The 14,460-nt window shown below is 46.2% G+C and overlaps 1 protein-coding gene across 1 annotated transcript; it reads right to left on the bottom strand.

Moving 5' to 3' along the window:
- Positions 1 to 2,418: 2,418 nt before the first annotated feature.
- LOC111223771 (putative uncharacterized protein DDB_G0271606) lies at positions 2,419 to 13,761 on the bottom strand. Its single transcript, XM_022748036.1, has 2 exons — positions 13,525 to 13,761; positions 2,419 to 6,926 (listed from the first exon to the last, which is right to left on the bottom strand). The coding sequence occupies exon 2, from the start codon at positions 6,356 to 6,358 to the stop codon at positions 4,460 to 4,462; it is 1,899 nt and encodes a 632-aa protein (XP_022603757.1). The 5' UTR covers positions 6,359 to 6,926; positions 13,525 to 13,761; the 3' UTR covers positions 2,419 to 4,459.
- Between the last annotated feature and the right edge of the window lie 699 nt (positions 13,762 to 14,460).

Here is a 14,460-nt window from a genome sequence, read left to right as displayed (position 1 = left end):
ACGCTTCTAGCGTGTCATTTTGGAAACAAAGCAGATCTCTGCAGTCCAGGGGTCCCCCCTTCTCCCTACTGCCGCCGCCCCCCCCCCACCTCTTCTTGCTCCACTAACCCTCTTCCCCAGGCTCTGAAGGGGGACCAGGTAACATGAGAGCCCTGTTTCTGCTCTGTTTGCCAAGACTATCTCTGCTGCCAGAGACAAACAAGAGTGACACGGATGGAGCCATAACCTTCATCGATCCATCCATCAGCACACTCCCTCTCTCTTTCTCTCTCTTTCTCCCTCTCTCCCCCTCTCTCAGCCTCTCTTTCGTTCTCCTTTACCTCTCCTCTCCTTCCCGCGCACGCACACTGACCTACTTTCCCCCTGACCTGTTTATGCAAGCAGCAGCCGTTCAAGTCAAATCAGGAAAACAGGGGACGCAGCAAAATGCTGCTGGAGCTTTGCCAGTCTTTGCAGGGAGTGTCACCTTGGAATCATCCCATGGGCGTTAAGTAAGGTGGCTGTTGTGAGGAATTCCATGTTAACTGAAACACTCCTCAAAAGCCAAAATCCTATGGGGACAGCAGTTTGCTCTCTTTTTCTTTTCTTTTTTTTTTACGCCTGTTTGTGTTTGTGTGTGTGTGTGTGTGAGGGAATGTGCATTGGTATGTAATGTATCTGTGTGCATGCATGTATTTGCTTGTGTGTGTGTGACTGGGAGCATTGTGAAGGGCATTGATGCGTCAGCCTCAAAGAGGTGCTTTGTTTGCAGGCTTAGATCAAGTTAGAGCAGTGGGTTAATTTCCCTCCCCTCCTGTATCCTCCACCCTCTGTCCCCCTTCACTGCTCCTCCCTTTGCCCTTTATGTTGTTATGAACATGACCCCATTTTGCTTCATAAGACGGAGGGAGACTAAGGGAAAAAATAGATTATTACAGAGACACTGGAGGTGATTACTGGATAATTGATCATTTTTTTTAAGGGACCAGTTGTGTAATAAATCCATTACAATCTCACATTATATTGAATTGCATTGCTTTCATTCTCAAATGTACCTTAATTAATTTCTACATCTTACATTTAAATAAATAACGTGAATTTGAATTAGCAAAGATAGCACAATATTGGTTGATTATTGATTACTCCATCCATCCCATCCCATCCCATCCCATCCCATCCCATCCCATCCTATCGTACCATATAAGCCTGAGAGTCTGGACTTGGATGTCATAACACAGCAGCCTTTTCTTTGTCAATACAAAGAATGTGCTGGGACCTGGCCAGGAGGTTGGCAGGACAGTTGAGCTGGCAGCAGCAGTCAGGGGCTCAGACTGGCTCTGCCCCGGCTTTGTCCAGCACATCGCACAGCGCTGACTCTCTCAGTTCAGAAAGGTTTAGTCTGTTTAGTCCGGTTTGTGTCGCTCCTCTGCTATAAATATTCTGGATTTCTGTGGGGCACACCTGTTCAGGCCGATCCCCTGGCTTTGTGGGCCAGTGTGTCTCTCTGCCTGGACGAGGGTGTGTTCGAGTGGAGTGGTATTTTACACTCTCAGAGCTTTGCCTGAGTCCTCTTTATGTTTCAACTCAAGATCAGGGGAAGTGTTTCAAAACTAACAAGAGGTTTAAACATGTGTCTCGAATGCTGAGGCTGTAATCAGAAGAGTGTATACCTAAGTGAGGGTGTGTGCCTAACGTGAGTGCAATGTTCGATGACACTTTCATGCATAAAGCTCGTGTGTGTTTGCAGAAGTAGGCCACTGTTACATCAGACGAGCTTGCCAGTGAGTTTTGCTGGCCCCGTCGGGCAAAGTGTGTCAGTGTGTCACTGCGAAGCCCCTCTCGCTGCAGATTAGCCTCCGATGCCAAAAAAGAGCAAGTTGCCCACGGGGAATGGAAAGCTCTATACAAGGCTATCTCTGCACAATGGAAACAGGGTGTGCCTGTCAAGCTTCGCTCTCATCTAAATCTCAAGTTAGTGAGAAAAGTCAGAAAGGTCTGAAGCTGAAAGAATCTTTATATATTAAGTCTTTATATAACAACGCCGACAGTACAAAGAAACTAAGAGAGACTAAAACGGAGTGTGGTTGTAATGCTGTATTGCCCTAATTTATTCTGTTTGGTTGCTAATGGTGATTCATTCTCTTATGTCAATCAGTGAGTAATGTATTACCTAACTGGTGGTTCTGGAGAAAGGTTTATAGATCACCGCCACAGTTGATAGCATGACGAGTCAGGCTGCCTACGGGCTGATTGCTATGTTGACAGTCTGTGCTGCTTAAAACCAAACAGTCTTAGACGGATTGAAATGGCTGCTCAGTTCAATGTCAAGTGTGTGTGTGTGTGTGTGTTTGTGTAACTCTCATCGTGCTGAACCACACAAACGCTGGTGTAAGAACAGAGAAAAACAGGCTCTTTTCATGATATGTTGATAGGTCAACATTCTTTTTATTTTGTTTTTCGATCTTGAAATGCTCCCATCTTCCACAATGAACGTTAGTGTCTTTACATACATATTCATGTCAAAAGGAAGCGATGGTAATGACCAACCAGACCAACCACCATCTCTAAACACCACTCTATCTTTGCCTGTTTCTTTTTTCTTTTTCATAAAACCATCAGCAAAACCACAAACATTACTGATTAATACACACTGAAAAAAGGGGGGAGGGGGAGGAGGAATGAGGCAAATACATGTCATCACAGTCAATAGGAGAAAAGACACAGTATAGAGGAAAACAGAACAACACCTTGACGAAAAAGAGGATATAAAACCAATGAAATAAACGTTACAGTGTTGTTCAGGGGGGGAGGGGGAACTTTACAATTATACACAAGCACCAAAAAGCCAAACGTGGTACATAGACTTTTTAAAACTAGAATCCAGTGCAGGCAATTCATCACTGCCCAGTAGCAGAACTACCATGAGACAGGGATGAATAACCCCTGAAATGAATAATGGAGGCACATGGGAAACAAGGGGAGTCCTTCGTTAATTTAAGTTCAGATTATTTTTTAACAGTGGCTCTAATTGGAGGGGTAGAAAGATTTGGTACCGCCTTAGCTTTTATTTCATAATAACTCAGTTATCTGGGATCCAGTATGAACCTCAAAGGTCATGCTTGGTCACACTACAAAACCTCATCTCTCGTCAGTAAATGTACAGTATCTGTGGAGGTCTTATTAGGTCTTTTACACAAGGGGAACTTGCTTTTGCCCCCAAGCATCCCATGCCTACATTAACAGTTGAAACTCAAGGCTGCAGTATGTATCTAAAAAGGTCTGTACACATTCTCCGTCTATGTTCCTGTGGGCTTTTCTACAGTGATGGGCGTGTGGAGAAGAGGGAAATAAATACATTGGGCCAGTAAAATGGTAACAACAACAAGATATGGTTGATAAAGCTCAAATAAACTAAAGGCTTTTAGCCTGCAGCTGGTGAATTCCACCGAATATTTAAAGGCTGGTTAAAGGTTAAGAAATCCAAACATTTTAATGAGGCCTTTGCCTCAGGAAACAACATGTTCTCCATTCAGTGCTGTTGGCGCTCCAAACTGGACGGCCATTTCTGTGTAAACAGGGCATTAACAAATGATTAATGCTAAAGCTTAACAATCAAGAGAGAGGCATTTTAATTTGAATGGGTCCTGTAACAACAGAAGACAATGTGGCTGTACAGTGATTGTGATTCATATTAGGATGGTCACTTTCAAAAATCCTCTTTTACCGTTGCAGGTTTGTCGCGTTTTTGTTGAATTTGTATTCAAATTTCTTTGTAAAATATATATTTATAATAGATACATATATTCATATATCACAGTAATATACAAACCAAGTGCTTAAAAAATAAAGGTGATGGCGATCTTTTGTGAAATAATGGAGATGGTTGGGGAGAGTATGGGTTGGTAGAGGTAGGGTCTGGGAAGAGGTATGGAACTTGATATTTGTAGTGTTGGTGGTGTTGGTGCTTCTTTGGTCGAGGGAATGTACCCAGTGTACGTTTGCATTTGATTTTAGTTAAGGCAGATAAGCCATACTCGTGTATGTTCGTCTACAGTCGGATATGTACCAAATTCATAGTACTGATAAATCCTGGAACTTTTTGTTTTTCCTCACAATCTTGTTTGTATGTGATCATAATGTGCTTTTGCTGATGTACTCTGCTGTGGTATTGTTGGATGACAAAAGTAGAAAAAGCAGGCAGTTCCATTCCTCCTCTCATCGCATAAACAAAAGTGCTTTGTAAGTATGGAGAGGATGTAAGAAATGAAAAATCTGTACAATATATACAAATATGATACAGCCCTACAAGATGTCCAGCCTTTTTGGTGACGTTTGTGGTAGGGGAGTAGAAAAGCCCTGATTACTGTCCAGAGGGCTTAAGGGAGGGGGTTTGATTATAGGGCAAAGGCATGATGGCAGGGTAATTCTTCGAGGAGAAATTGTCTCTTAAGTTGTGACAAGTCCTAAAAGTCAATGTCACCTACTCTCGCCTCTTGTTTCGTCGTCCGCCTGTGTCCTTTTTCCCACTCTCCTTCCTGGCCCCCTGCCCTGAGGCCGCCTGCTTACAGGCTCCACCCGGGCTCTCCCGCTTACTGTTCGTTTGTGGAGTGAGGGAAAAGTAGGGGTGCTGGGGCAGGGGAGGCGGTGTGGCAGAAGGAGGCGTGGTTGGGGACTCGTGGCCGGAACAGTTGCCGCCGCTGCTCCCGGTGCTCATGGCCCGGTGTTTGAGCCTGAGTTTGTGGGGCAACGCTGTGCCCTTCACCTCCCCCTGGGGATCCCGGCCCTGGGCCTGAGAGCAGCCCTGGGAGGACGGCAGAGGTGAGGCAGGCTGGTGGAGGCTGGTGTGATGTTGGTTGTGGTAGCTGCCCATATCTGAGCAGGACGAGGAGGGGGACTCATCATCATCTGTGGAGGCATCTTTGTCAGAGCTGCGGGGATCTCCATCGCTGGATGACGTGTCTTTGCTCGAGGAGCTTGATTGGCTTTGGTAGTAAGCCTCACTCCTGGGCCCGCCCTCGTAGGTAAGGACAGGTGGCTCCTCGTCTTGGGCACTGAGGTATGAATGATGAGGGTGCTGGAGATGGTGGTACAGGTGCGAGTGGTTGAGCCCCTCCGCTTGTTTGTGGAGGAGCTCTGCAGACGAATCGCTCTCCTGCTGGTGCTGATGCTGCTCCTGCTGCAGGTGCTGCTGGGGAAGTTGGCAAACTCTGTACACCTGTCTCTCTCCAGCCTCATTACGGCTGTCTGAGAGCTCATACGAAGGGGAGTCTAATGTCTTCCTCTCCAGCTGTTCTGTCACCTCAGCCAGTGTCTCTGTGGAGCTCTCTGTAATGGACTGGGGCAGTCGACTGACGCACGTCTGGCTGCTGCCGCCGCCGCTCTGCTTCTGAGCTGCCTGCATGTCGACGTCCACAGGATAAGAGGCACTGCTGGAGCCGTACAGAATGACGCTCCTCTGGGCAGCAGGTGGGTGAGGGGCTGTCTGGTTAACAGTGTTGATAGCTGTAACAGGCTCCTGATGGGGTTGTTGTTGTTGTTGTTGTTGTTGTTGGGGAAGGTGCTGCTGCTGCTGCTGCTGCTGCTGCTGTTGGCTGTGATATGCAGCTTCCAGGTCCTGAGAATGCTGCTGGATCTGGTGGTGAGTGGGTACAGAGGCCAGACCGCGGTGGATGTTAAACATGATCTGGGTTGTGGTGCCATTGGCAATGTCCATCTCCAGCCTGTCACCTTCCTGTTTGATCTCAAAGGGCATTGGCTCGGGACTGTCCCTGGAGGAGCCGTCGGACATGTCAGAGAGGGAACCACGTGGAGAGTATTTCACCAGCTGCCTGTGGCTCTCGCTGCGTCCTGACTGCTCTGTTTCTGAGGAGTCGGAGCCCATCATCACCTGAGAACCACTAGAGTAACCGCTGGAGTAGTACTGGGTAGTGGAGGATGAGGATGAGCCTCCATTTCCTGTGTTGTTGCCCCCACCAATCTGCTGGCTCTTCTCAATGTACGAAGCAGTGCTTATGAGGCCAAAGCGCAGCTTCAGCTGGAGCAGCTCAGTCTTGAGCCTCACATTCTCATCATTCAGTGCAATGACACGGTTTTCCAAAACCATATCATTGAGACGTCGCTTCTCCCGGGAGCGCTTGGCAGCCTCGTTGTTCTTGCGACGTTTCTCCCAGTAGGAGGCATCCTTCTTCTCATCAGAGATGAACTCGCGCTTTCGCCTGCAGGTCATATTGGGTTTCGGTTTGATGAGGCGCCCTAGGCGAGTTGGAGTCCCTTGGATAGGGGGAAGAGACTCTTCATAACCGTTAAATGTGTCAAGGCAGTTTAGGTTATTCCCTGAATTCTTGTTTAATGTTTTGAGAGCTGACGTCAGATTTTCCATTCTTGTCTTGTGGCAGCCAGTTTGAAATGATGCTTGGGCGACTAAGGAAAAAAAACAGGTTAGAGGTCAAGGTGGCGATGAAACACCTTCGAAAGTTTTCTCCAAAAGTCTCTTTATTGCAGGTTCGGTCTAGTTATGACGGGAGGGGAGTCAAGTGTCCAAATTAGTTAAAAAGATGAAGAACAGCTGGAGTTCAACAATAGCAACCCTCATTTATCCACTTGAAAGGGTTTTTAGTTCAGTGTCCAATCTCTTCAATGAATCACAGACCCTAAGTGGATCAGATCAGTCTTGGAAAAAGCACAAAGTTCCTTGTCAACGAAGTTGAGTGGACGAGGCCAATTTCTTTTTCGTCCTCCTGCTGTTCTGCTGTTGGTGGTTAGAGGTTTAGCGTAAGAGCAGCACACTGAGCTAAGCTGGCGGAGAAGTGTCCTAGATCTCCACACAAACAGCAGGATGTAGGTCGGCCCGTCTACCTCGGCGTGTCAGTCTCTTGGGGAGCCTCGCTCTCGTTCTCCCTCCCTCTGCCTGTCTCTCTGCTCTCCGCAGTAGACTGCAAGATGAAAGGCTGCAGAGATAAAAACAGAAAAAAAGAAAACATTAATCCATGTGGGCCGCTCGTGCACGGTTATGCATTATGTATCAGACTTACGATTATTTCTTTTAACTAATTTCTCCTAATGATGTTTCTCTTTTAACATGGATGGTGATGAAAGACACATGTCTACATCTGTACAGCTTTCCTCTGCTGCTTTGGCATGTCTGGCTTTTACTGACTGCGTCGCTCCTGGCAACCAACGACCTCACTGTCTGACCTTTTAACCCCACTATTGATCTGCTCTGTCTGCAGCCTATGACCCCTGACCCCGTAGCCTGACATGTTGATGTTGACTTTTGTGATGTAATGTGGGCACTGGGTTCATCGCAAGGCTGATGATCCTGTCTCATTTTGTCTCCCAGTAGTGTTCAGATCTGAGCTCACAGTTTTTGAGGCAGCTAATGGAAAAATAAAAGACTGTTAATTAGAACTAATGACAATTGAGGCAAGTGCACAAATTAAATAAAAATTATTGTTAATAATTATTGTAATTATAACACTAAAGAAATTACATTAGTCTGATGCATGCTGAGAGCACAAAACTAGAGTGTATAAGGATTAGCTCCTTTGGTTTGTCTGGCGAGAATTTGGACCAGACAGAGCAACGGGTGAGTCAGATGCAGGGCCGGTGGGGTTCCCTGATTCCCTTTTTACAGCATTTCACAATAAAAAACCTCCATAAGGGACAGCCCACCACTTTCTCGCTGAGAAACACCATCCACAAACACTACTTAGAGAGTGCTAGCCCCCCCCCCCCCCTTGCGTTCATCCGCAGAGGAATGTGGCAGCATTCTTCGCCAAAATAACTCAATGCCAAATCAATGATGCAGAGTGAGCAGATAAGGCAGACAAAGGCAGCAGCCGGTGCAGGTCAAGGATAAAGAGGCTGAGACTGGAGCGAGAGATTTGGAGGTGTGGGGGCAGCTGGGAGGCGGGACATTGATAAATATAGGTCAAGGGCCCCTGGAAAGAAAGGAGGCAGGAGGCGGGACATGGGCAGGAATAACACGGCCTGATAACATTTGGGTAAAACACAAGAGTGGTCGGACAGTCTCGTAAGTATGGAGATCGGTGGCTCAGAGCTCAAAAGCAGCAGGGAGCGCTGTATAATGAGCTGAACAGGTGTGCTCCCAGACAAGATGTTTGCTGTTATTAGAGCATAACACCGATGAATCACACAGAAAAGCTCCACTGTTAGTCATGTAAGCGGCGCGGCTCTAGAGATGACTCTGTCAGACTGCCGGTTGATCCACCACTTTACGCCAGACTGAAATATCTCAGCAGTTATTGGATGGATGAGTTCTGTACAGAGACAAGTCATGGAGCCCAAATCGCAATGACTTTTCGGTTGACGCCAAAAACTTTTTCCTGTGACATTTGTGGTGCTCGACAACTGCTGGATGGATCAAATACTCACAAACTAATGACACTCCCATCAGCCAATATCAGCATGTTAGCACTGTCGGCATGTTAGCATGGATGGTGCTACTGCGCCTTAGTTCAGCCTCTTATGAGCCCTTAGCATGACTGTATGCTCTTAGTCCTATTTAATGTAAAAATCATTAAAAGTCTGAAATGAGTTATATGTGATATTATGATGACCAGATGACCCTTTCTGCACGACATGTGGTGACAACAGTATCTCCTCACATATGGAGTGGTGTTCTCTGTATATTTGAATATATCCATAATAACGAAGAAACAGTAGCTCCCATCCATTTAACCAGCGCCATTAAATGTGTGTTTCTCAACATCTGCACTCCAAGGTTAAACTGCATAAGCGGTATTACACTGTCTGAATATGTAATCTCATAATCTGGAAAGGTGTTTACACTGGTTCTACTCTGCTCTTCCCCACGATCTGACACCATTACGTAACTACAGGCGTATCCTGCCAATGAATATGGATTTCTGCCCTGTTTCAGGGAGGAGTATGAATTCTCTCAGCTCTAAAATACAGACATACAAAGACAAAATACAGAACAGGCTGGATCGTCAGGTTTTTTACTTTCTCTCAAAAGAATCGAATCTAATCTAACAATCTAGATTACACGTCTATCATTTTTGTTTAGGAATGAAGACGTCGCTGTCTGGATTTTTGTTTTTTCACCCCTGCTTGGCTGAATAGTTTAAGGTTATCCCCGTGAGCCTTTGACATGTGGCTGCTGGGCATGAGAGAGAAAGAATGAGGGGAGAGACTTTTTTTTTTCTCAGCGTGGCCCACTGACCCAGAAACTGGGGACCGACTGCACTCTGTAAACACAAGTCTTGCTGCTTCCACTGTACGGCTCGCTGGAATATAGGTCAGCCGAGCCGTGAAGAGGTGAGGCAGCAAGAGAAAAAGGGAGGGGAGATATTGGGGAAAGAAAAGAAAAGAAAAAGACAAAAAGAGATGTGAGAACAAAAAAGAAGAAGGAGGCGTGGAAAATTAGAGCACTGTCTAAATATAGATGGAGGTGAGAGGAAGTGGAGTGGAGACAAAGAAACGGAGGGAATCAATGAGGGAGAGTTAAATCAAACGAAAGGGATGAGAATGAGAATTATTGTGTAGCTGGGGGGGGGGGGGGGGGGGGGGGGGGGGGGGGGCCATGTGGGCAATTGTGACAATGTTGGTGTTACATCAATGGAAAGAATGTGTCACCCATAGCAACAAAAAGGGGGGGCGGGGGGCGGAAGGGGCAGCCAGTCATATCGGACTTTTCTCTCTCTCCCCCCCTTGCTCTGAACCAGTGTCTTGACATGGCCAAAACCAGCTGGGGAGAAAACAAGGTCCTGTAACGAAAAGCAGGCTGATTGACGTCACAGGGTGCGTTTATTACATATCTCTCCCTACACCCGGGATGAGCCCAGACACATGAATGAACTCTTGTGTTTAATTAACTCACAGCGGTGGCTCTCGCTTTGTACCGTGCGTTTGTGTCTGTCTTCTCCCTCTGTTGCACCCCCTCAGCGTTCAACCACGTGAACGAACGAACGAAAGTTCAGGCTGTAATCCGTTTCATTCAACCTCTTTGTCATCACAATTACAACAGATTTACATTTCCCGAGACGCTTAAAGCCACAGCAGCAGAAACGTGGCAAATCAATCACGGCTAACAAAAGCAGAGTTAGGATGCAGCCATTTTTTTTTTTTTTAATCTGCGTGCATGACTTAAATTTTCCGGCTCAAATATACAAATAGATCCCAGTGAAAGCAGCCAACCTGCAGTGTGTTGCAGCCCCACATTCCCCTGACCTCGATTACTCTTTGCAATTTATCATATATTCTTCACGTGTCATCGCTAGGTCTCTGTGGCACTTGTGGAATGATAGCAACGTAAAAGAATCCAAGTTGCACTCGCTCACACAACCACAGGCCCCACACCACAGGAGTCTAAATGTGGCAATGAGCTTTGGAAACGGTGGACTGAGTTCAAACCCTCTGCACGTGTTTCCGTGGAGCGTTTCAGGAAATGGGAGCAGGTCTAAAATAAAAGGAGAGGGGGGCACATGTTTCAGTGGAGAAGGCAATGATGAAACTGTTGCCCGCCTGCCCTCCCTTCTCCTGGGAAGAATATAATGTATGGCGCGTGGTGCAGGGTTGGGGGTCATGGGTGGGGTCTGCTTGAATACCAATTCTGAGGACTGACTTTATCTTCCTAAGAAAAAAGAGGTAAAGAGGGTGGGGGCCTAAAAAAAAAAAAAAAATCGGGCGGCATGCCAGTAAGGCGGAGTCCTATCCAAGCTAGATCCTTGTTCCACGAACACACAGCCATATCAACCCCTCTCTCTGGAAAAGGGAAAAAAAGCAGAGTGACTCAGTCCATGTGTTGCACCAGTCACATGTGCTCCCTTGGCCTACTAAATGCTGTAATTCGCCTCTGTGCTGGCTCCAAACCACAGCGCAATAACAAAGCACGGCCCTCATCTTTTATCATCTTACATGTGCCAGGAAACCCCGAGAAAGTCAAGAGGCCACAAAATGGGACAGGATGGAAACAGCTTCACGCTCCTGACCATGAACTCCCCTCCCAGGTTTTTATTTAGTAAAAGCTGGACGCAGACTCTGCTTCGATCAGACTTAAATAACCACAGAGCACTTGTCTCAGCAGTTCACAGCAGTGATGCAATATGCTTGAAAATACTTAAAAGGGGTTTTCTTTTATTTCTTCAGTAAATGTGCAACTTTAGAGAAGTGGTTTTTATGTGGGTCGCGCGGGGCTGTTATCTCCTTCTTCTGCATGCCTGCCTCGTTTCTTTGTTATGGCGGGGCGATGATTTATTTTGGTGGGGTTTTGATTCTGCCTTTCTAGTCAGCGGCGGTTGTGCGCCTCGTTCCCCCCTCCCACAGGGCTAATGTGACCTACATTCAGCTGGCATAGAGACCCAGTGTGCGCGCCAACCAATTGGCAGCGGCCGCTCCGCAGCAAAGCGCAGCGCTGCATAGCCACAGACTATGGGTTTCCGACGATTGCATAATCTGCCCCATTCTTTAATCCATTTTAATTATTTAATTCATTTATTATGCAACCTTCATAACCTCTTCAGTGATTCCTACACGGCAGGCCTGTATACAATTTCGCCATTCACAATTTACGATGCGTAAAATGCTCAGAGTCATGCTCCACTGAGGAGAGACAGGCTGTCCTGACACTTTCACATTATCATTTAACATATTAATTTGAAATGTAGAAAAGCACTTGTTCGCACTGCCTCTCTGTGAGAATATAAACTGTTATTGCATGCGCTGCCTTCAGGCATGCCATTACTGGAGAGGAAAGCCGCAAGAGAAGGAGGGGGACGACCATGCCCACGTGCAGTGTATAAACCACAAAGCCGGTGTTTAAAATAAAGCCAAGATCAGTCTCCTATTTCAAAATAAAATGTAAAATCTCACACAGAAGACATAAAGTCGCCCTTGTGTCTTTGTCATCTATATGAGCCTGTAAGTTCTGACAACATTTCCAGCACCACTGGACCGGTGCTGGACTGCAGCCATGCAGGCGGAGTTGTTACAGCCGCTCAAGTTCAATTAAAGGCCATAATGTAGGCTATTGTTTCATTCCGCCCTCGTATCGGTTGAACACAAAGCGAAGAAAAAGCAATCACTTAAAATTCAAGAAGCAACACATTGTGAATAATATGTTACTCCGCGTGCGTCCTTTGTTGCACTGTCTGACAAATCGTCTTCATGCATATTTAATCGGATCCTCAGTCATCCGAGGCGACTGTATGAATCCAACTGTGCTACGAAATTCAACCCACTGTCTCAGAAATTAGACGAAACCCAGCGAACAATCAACACGTTTTCATCTGTATTGTAGCAGTGAACAGAGCTGATCCGGAATCTACAGTAACACATCTGACCCACATCTGATCCAGATGTTCTGATCCACACCTCACCTTGCAGCGGCTGCCCTCAGCAGCAGAGCCCGTGAACTTCACCATTCTCCATCCTTTCTATTTCTGGCTCCCAGCAGTCCGAGCCGTGGTTGTAAACAAAAGAGGCACAAGTAAAACTGACGGTCCACATGTATCCAAGGATGGACGGATCATGCCTCGATCATGCCTGTCGCTGCGCTCTGGTTTGTGTTGTGCTCCTTCAGACTGCTCGCCTACTAAAGGGTTAAGGCTGCACAGCCGCGTTAACCTTTACAAAGAGCAGCTACACGTGACACAGAGAAGTGTGTCCTCGGAGTTTGCATGGGATTTTTCCAGTTGTCTGCACGGACTAGCCTACTAACCCAAAAGAAGCCGAGTATAAATAAGTCGCAGTTCACATTCTCTGCAACACACATTCATATAAACCTGACTCTGAACTTTAGGCTACTAACAGAATACTCTCTTTATATAGCCTTATAATAATAATAATGATAATAATAATGATAATAATAATAATAATGTTATGATCATAATGATTATTAATTACAATAATAATAATAGCAGCACATATACTTGGCACATTCAATTCAGGTCTATATTAAATAACATGCATCTGTGCCACGCGTGTTATGAAAGCAGGTGTATTACTAAACCGACCCTGGGATAAACGGACCCTTAAAAGCACCATAACAATGCCTGGGGTTTGCACCAGAACACCACAGCGCGGATGTGTTGACCCAGCCTCATTACAACTGTGGCACCGCTCCAAAATATCCACATTTGCCTCCGTGTGTTTCCACCGTGTTTTTGTTTTTTCCCTTTCTGAATGAATCCATACCCTCTAGGCTACCACTGCCCAACCCCAACCCCAACCCCACCACCACCACCCCCTCTTTCCCCCTCTCTCTCACAAAAACACAAACACACAGAGAGCCCCCCCACACAGCTCCACCAGTCTATACTGAGGGTGAAAACAGCCTCGCCTTGACATTGAGAAAAACGCACCCAGGCACCAAAACAAACACTCATGGAGTGAGAGCGGCGACCAACTCCTCACCACAATGCAGAAAGAGAGTTATTCAGAAAAGCCCGTGTCTTACATCCACCATCACATATGGCTGTAATGATGCAGTTATTATTATTATTATTATTAAAAATAATAATAATAATAATAATAATGATAATAATGATAATATCACACACTTACCCTTTTTGTTTAAAAGTGACAATCCACAGAGGGTCCTGATCCTGTCCAACAATCCGCTTTGCGCATCGGTCGCCGGTTTGCTGCCCTCACACACGCACACAAGCATATACACTCACACGCCGATCGACACTTTCAAAACACCAGCTCTCCGATTAGTGCAGGTAAATGCGAGAGTGTGAACACAGTGCCGCTTGTTTTCAGTACGCTCCTCATGTCATGTTTGTCTCTCTCTCTCTCTCTCTCTTTCTCTCTCTCTCTCTCTATTTCCTTCTCTCTCTCTCTCTCTCTCTCTCTCTCGCTTCTCTCTCTCTCTCCCCTTCTCTCTCAGAGTCTCTAAATGTATGTTAGTAGGTCAGTTGTTGCATAACAGGACGCTTTGGGTGCCTAGTCACGTTTTTTGTTTCTCTCTTGGCTCTGCCCCCTCCCTCTCTCCTCGCCTTCAAATCCTGTTGCAGGAGAGGAGACGCAGGGGGAGCGCAGGGGGAGGAGAAAGGCCTGACGGGGGAGGGACTAGGCTCCGTGCCAGACTCAGTCAGTTCAGGGCCAATGACACCAATAATAAGGTCAATATATTTTAAAAATGCGCCATGCCAGGAAAACACACATAGAAACAAAGCCAAGCCACTGTCGGTGATTAGTGGAAACAGGTTCTCATAATTTGTGCAGGTTTAATTTCATCTACTACACGGCCACGTGACTTTCAGTGCAACTCTGAGCTGTTTCCTGTTTGTTTCCTCTTCAGGTTAAAGGAATAGTTTGATACTTTGGGAAACCCTGATTCGCTTTCTAGCCAAAAGTTAGATTACAAGATTGAAACCACTCTCATGTCTGTCAGTAAATATAAACAGCCTGGTAGCTTAGCTTAGCACAAAGACCTTAAACAGGAGGGAACTGTTAGCCTGGATCTGTCTGAAGGTATAACAGAATCCTTATACC

This window comes from Seriola dumerili, unplaced genomic scaffold (assembly GCF_002260705.1).
Source record: "Seriola dumerili isolate Sdu_G_001 unplaced genomic scaffold, Sdu_1.0 BDQW01000113.1, whole genome shotgun sequence".
Taxonomy (NCBI): domain Eukaryota; kingdom Metazoa; phylum Chordata; class Actinopteri; order Carangiformes; family Carangidae; genus Seriola; species Seriola dumerili.
The sequence above is the reverse complement of the archived record's forward strand: the minus strand, read 5'-3'. Positions and strand labels throughout refer to the sequence as shown.

Bases quoted from the DNA above. Each gene is read 5' to 3' on its own strand.
- LOC111223771 (XM_022748036.1), bottom strand. From the start codon at position 6,358: ATGGAAAATCTGACGTCAGCTCTCAAAACATTAAACAAGAATTCAGGG.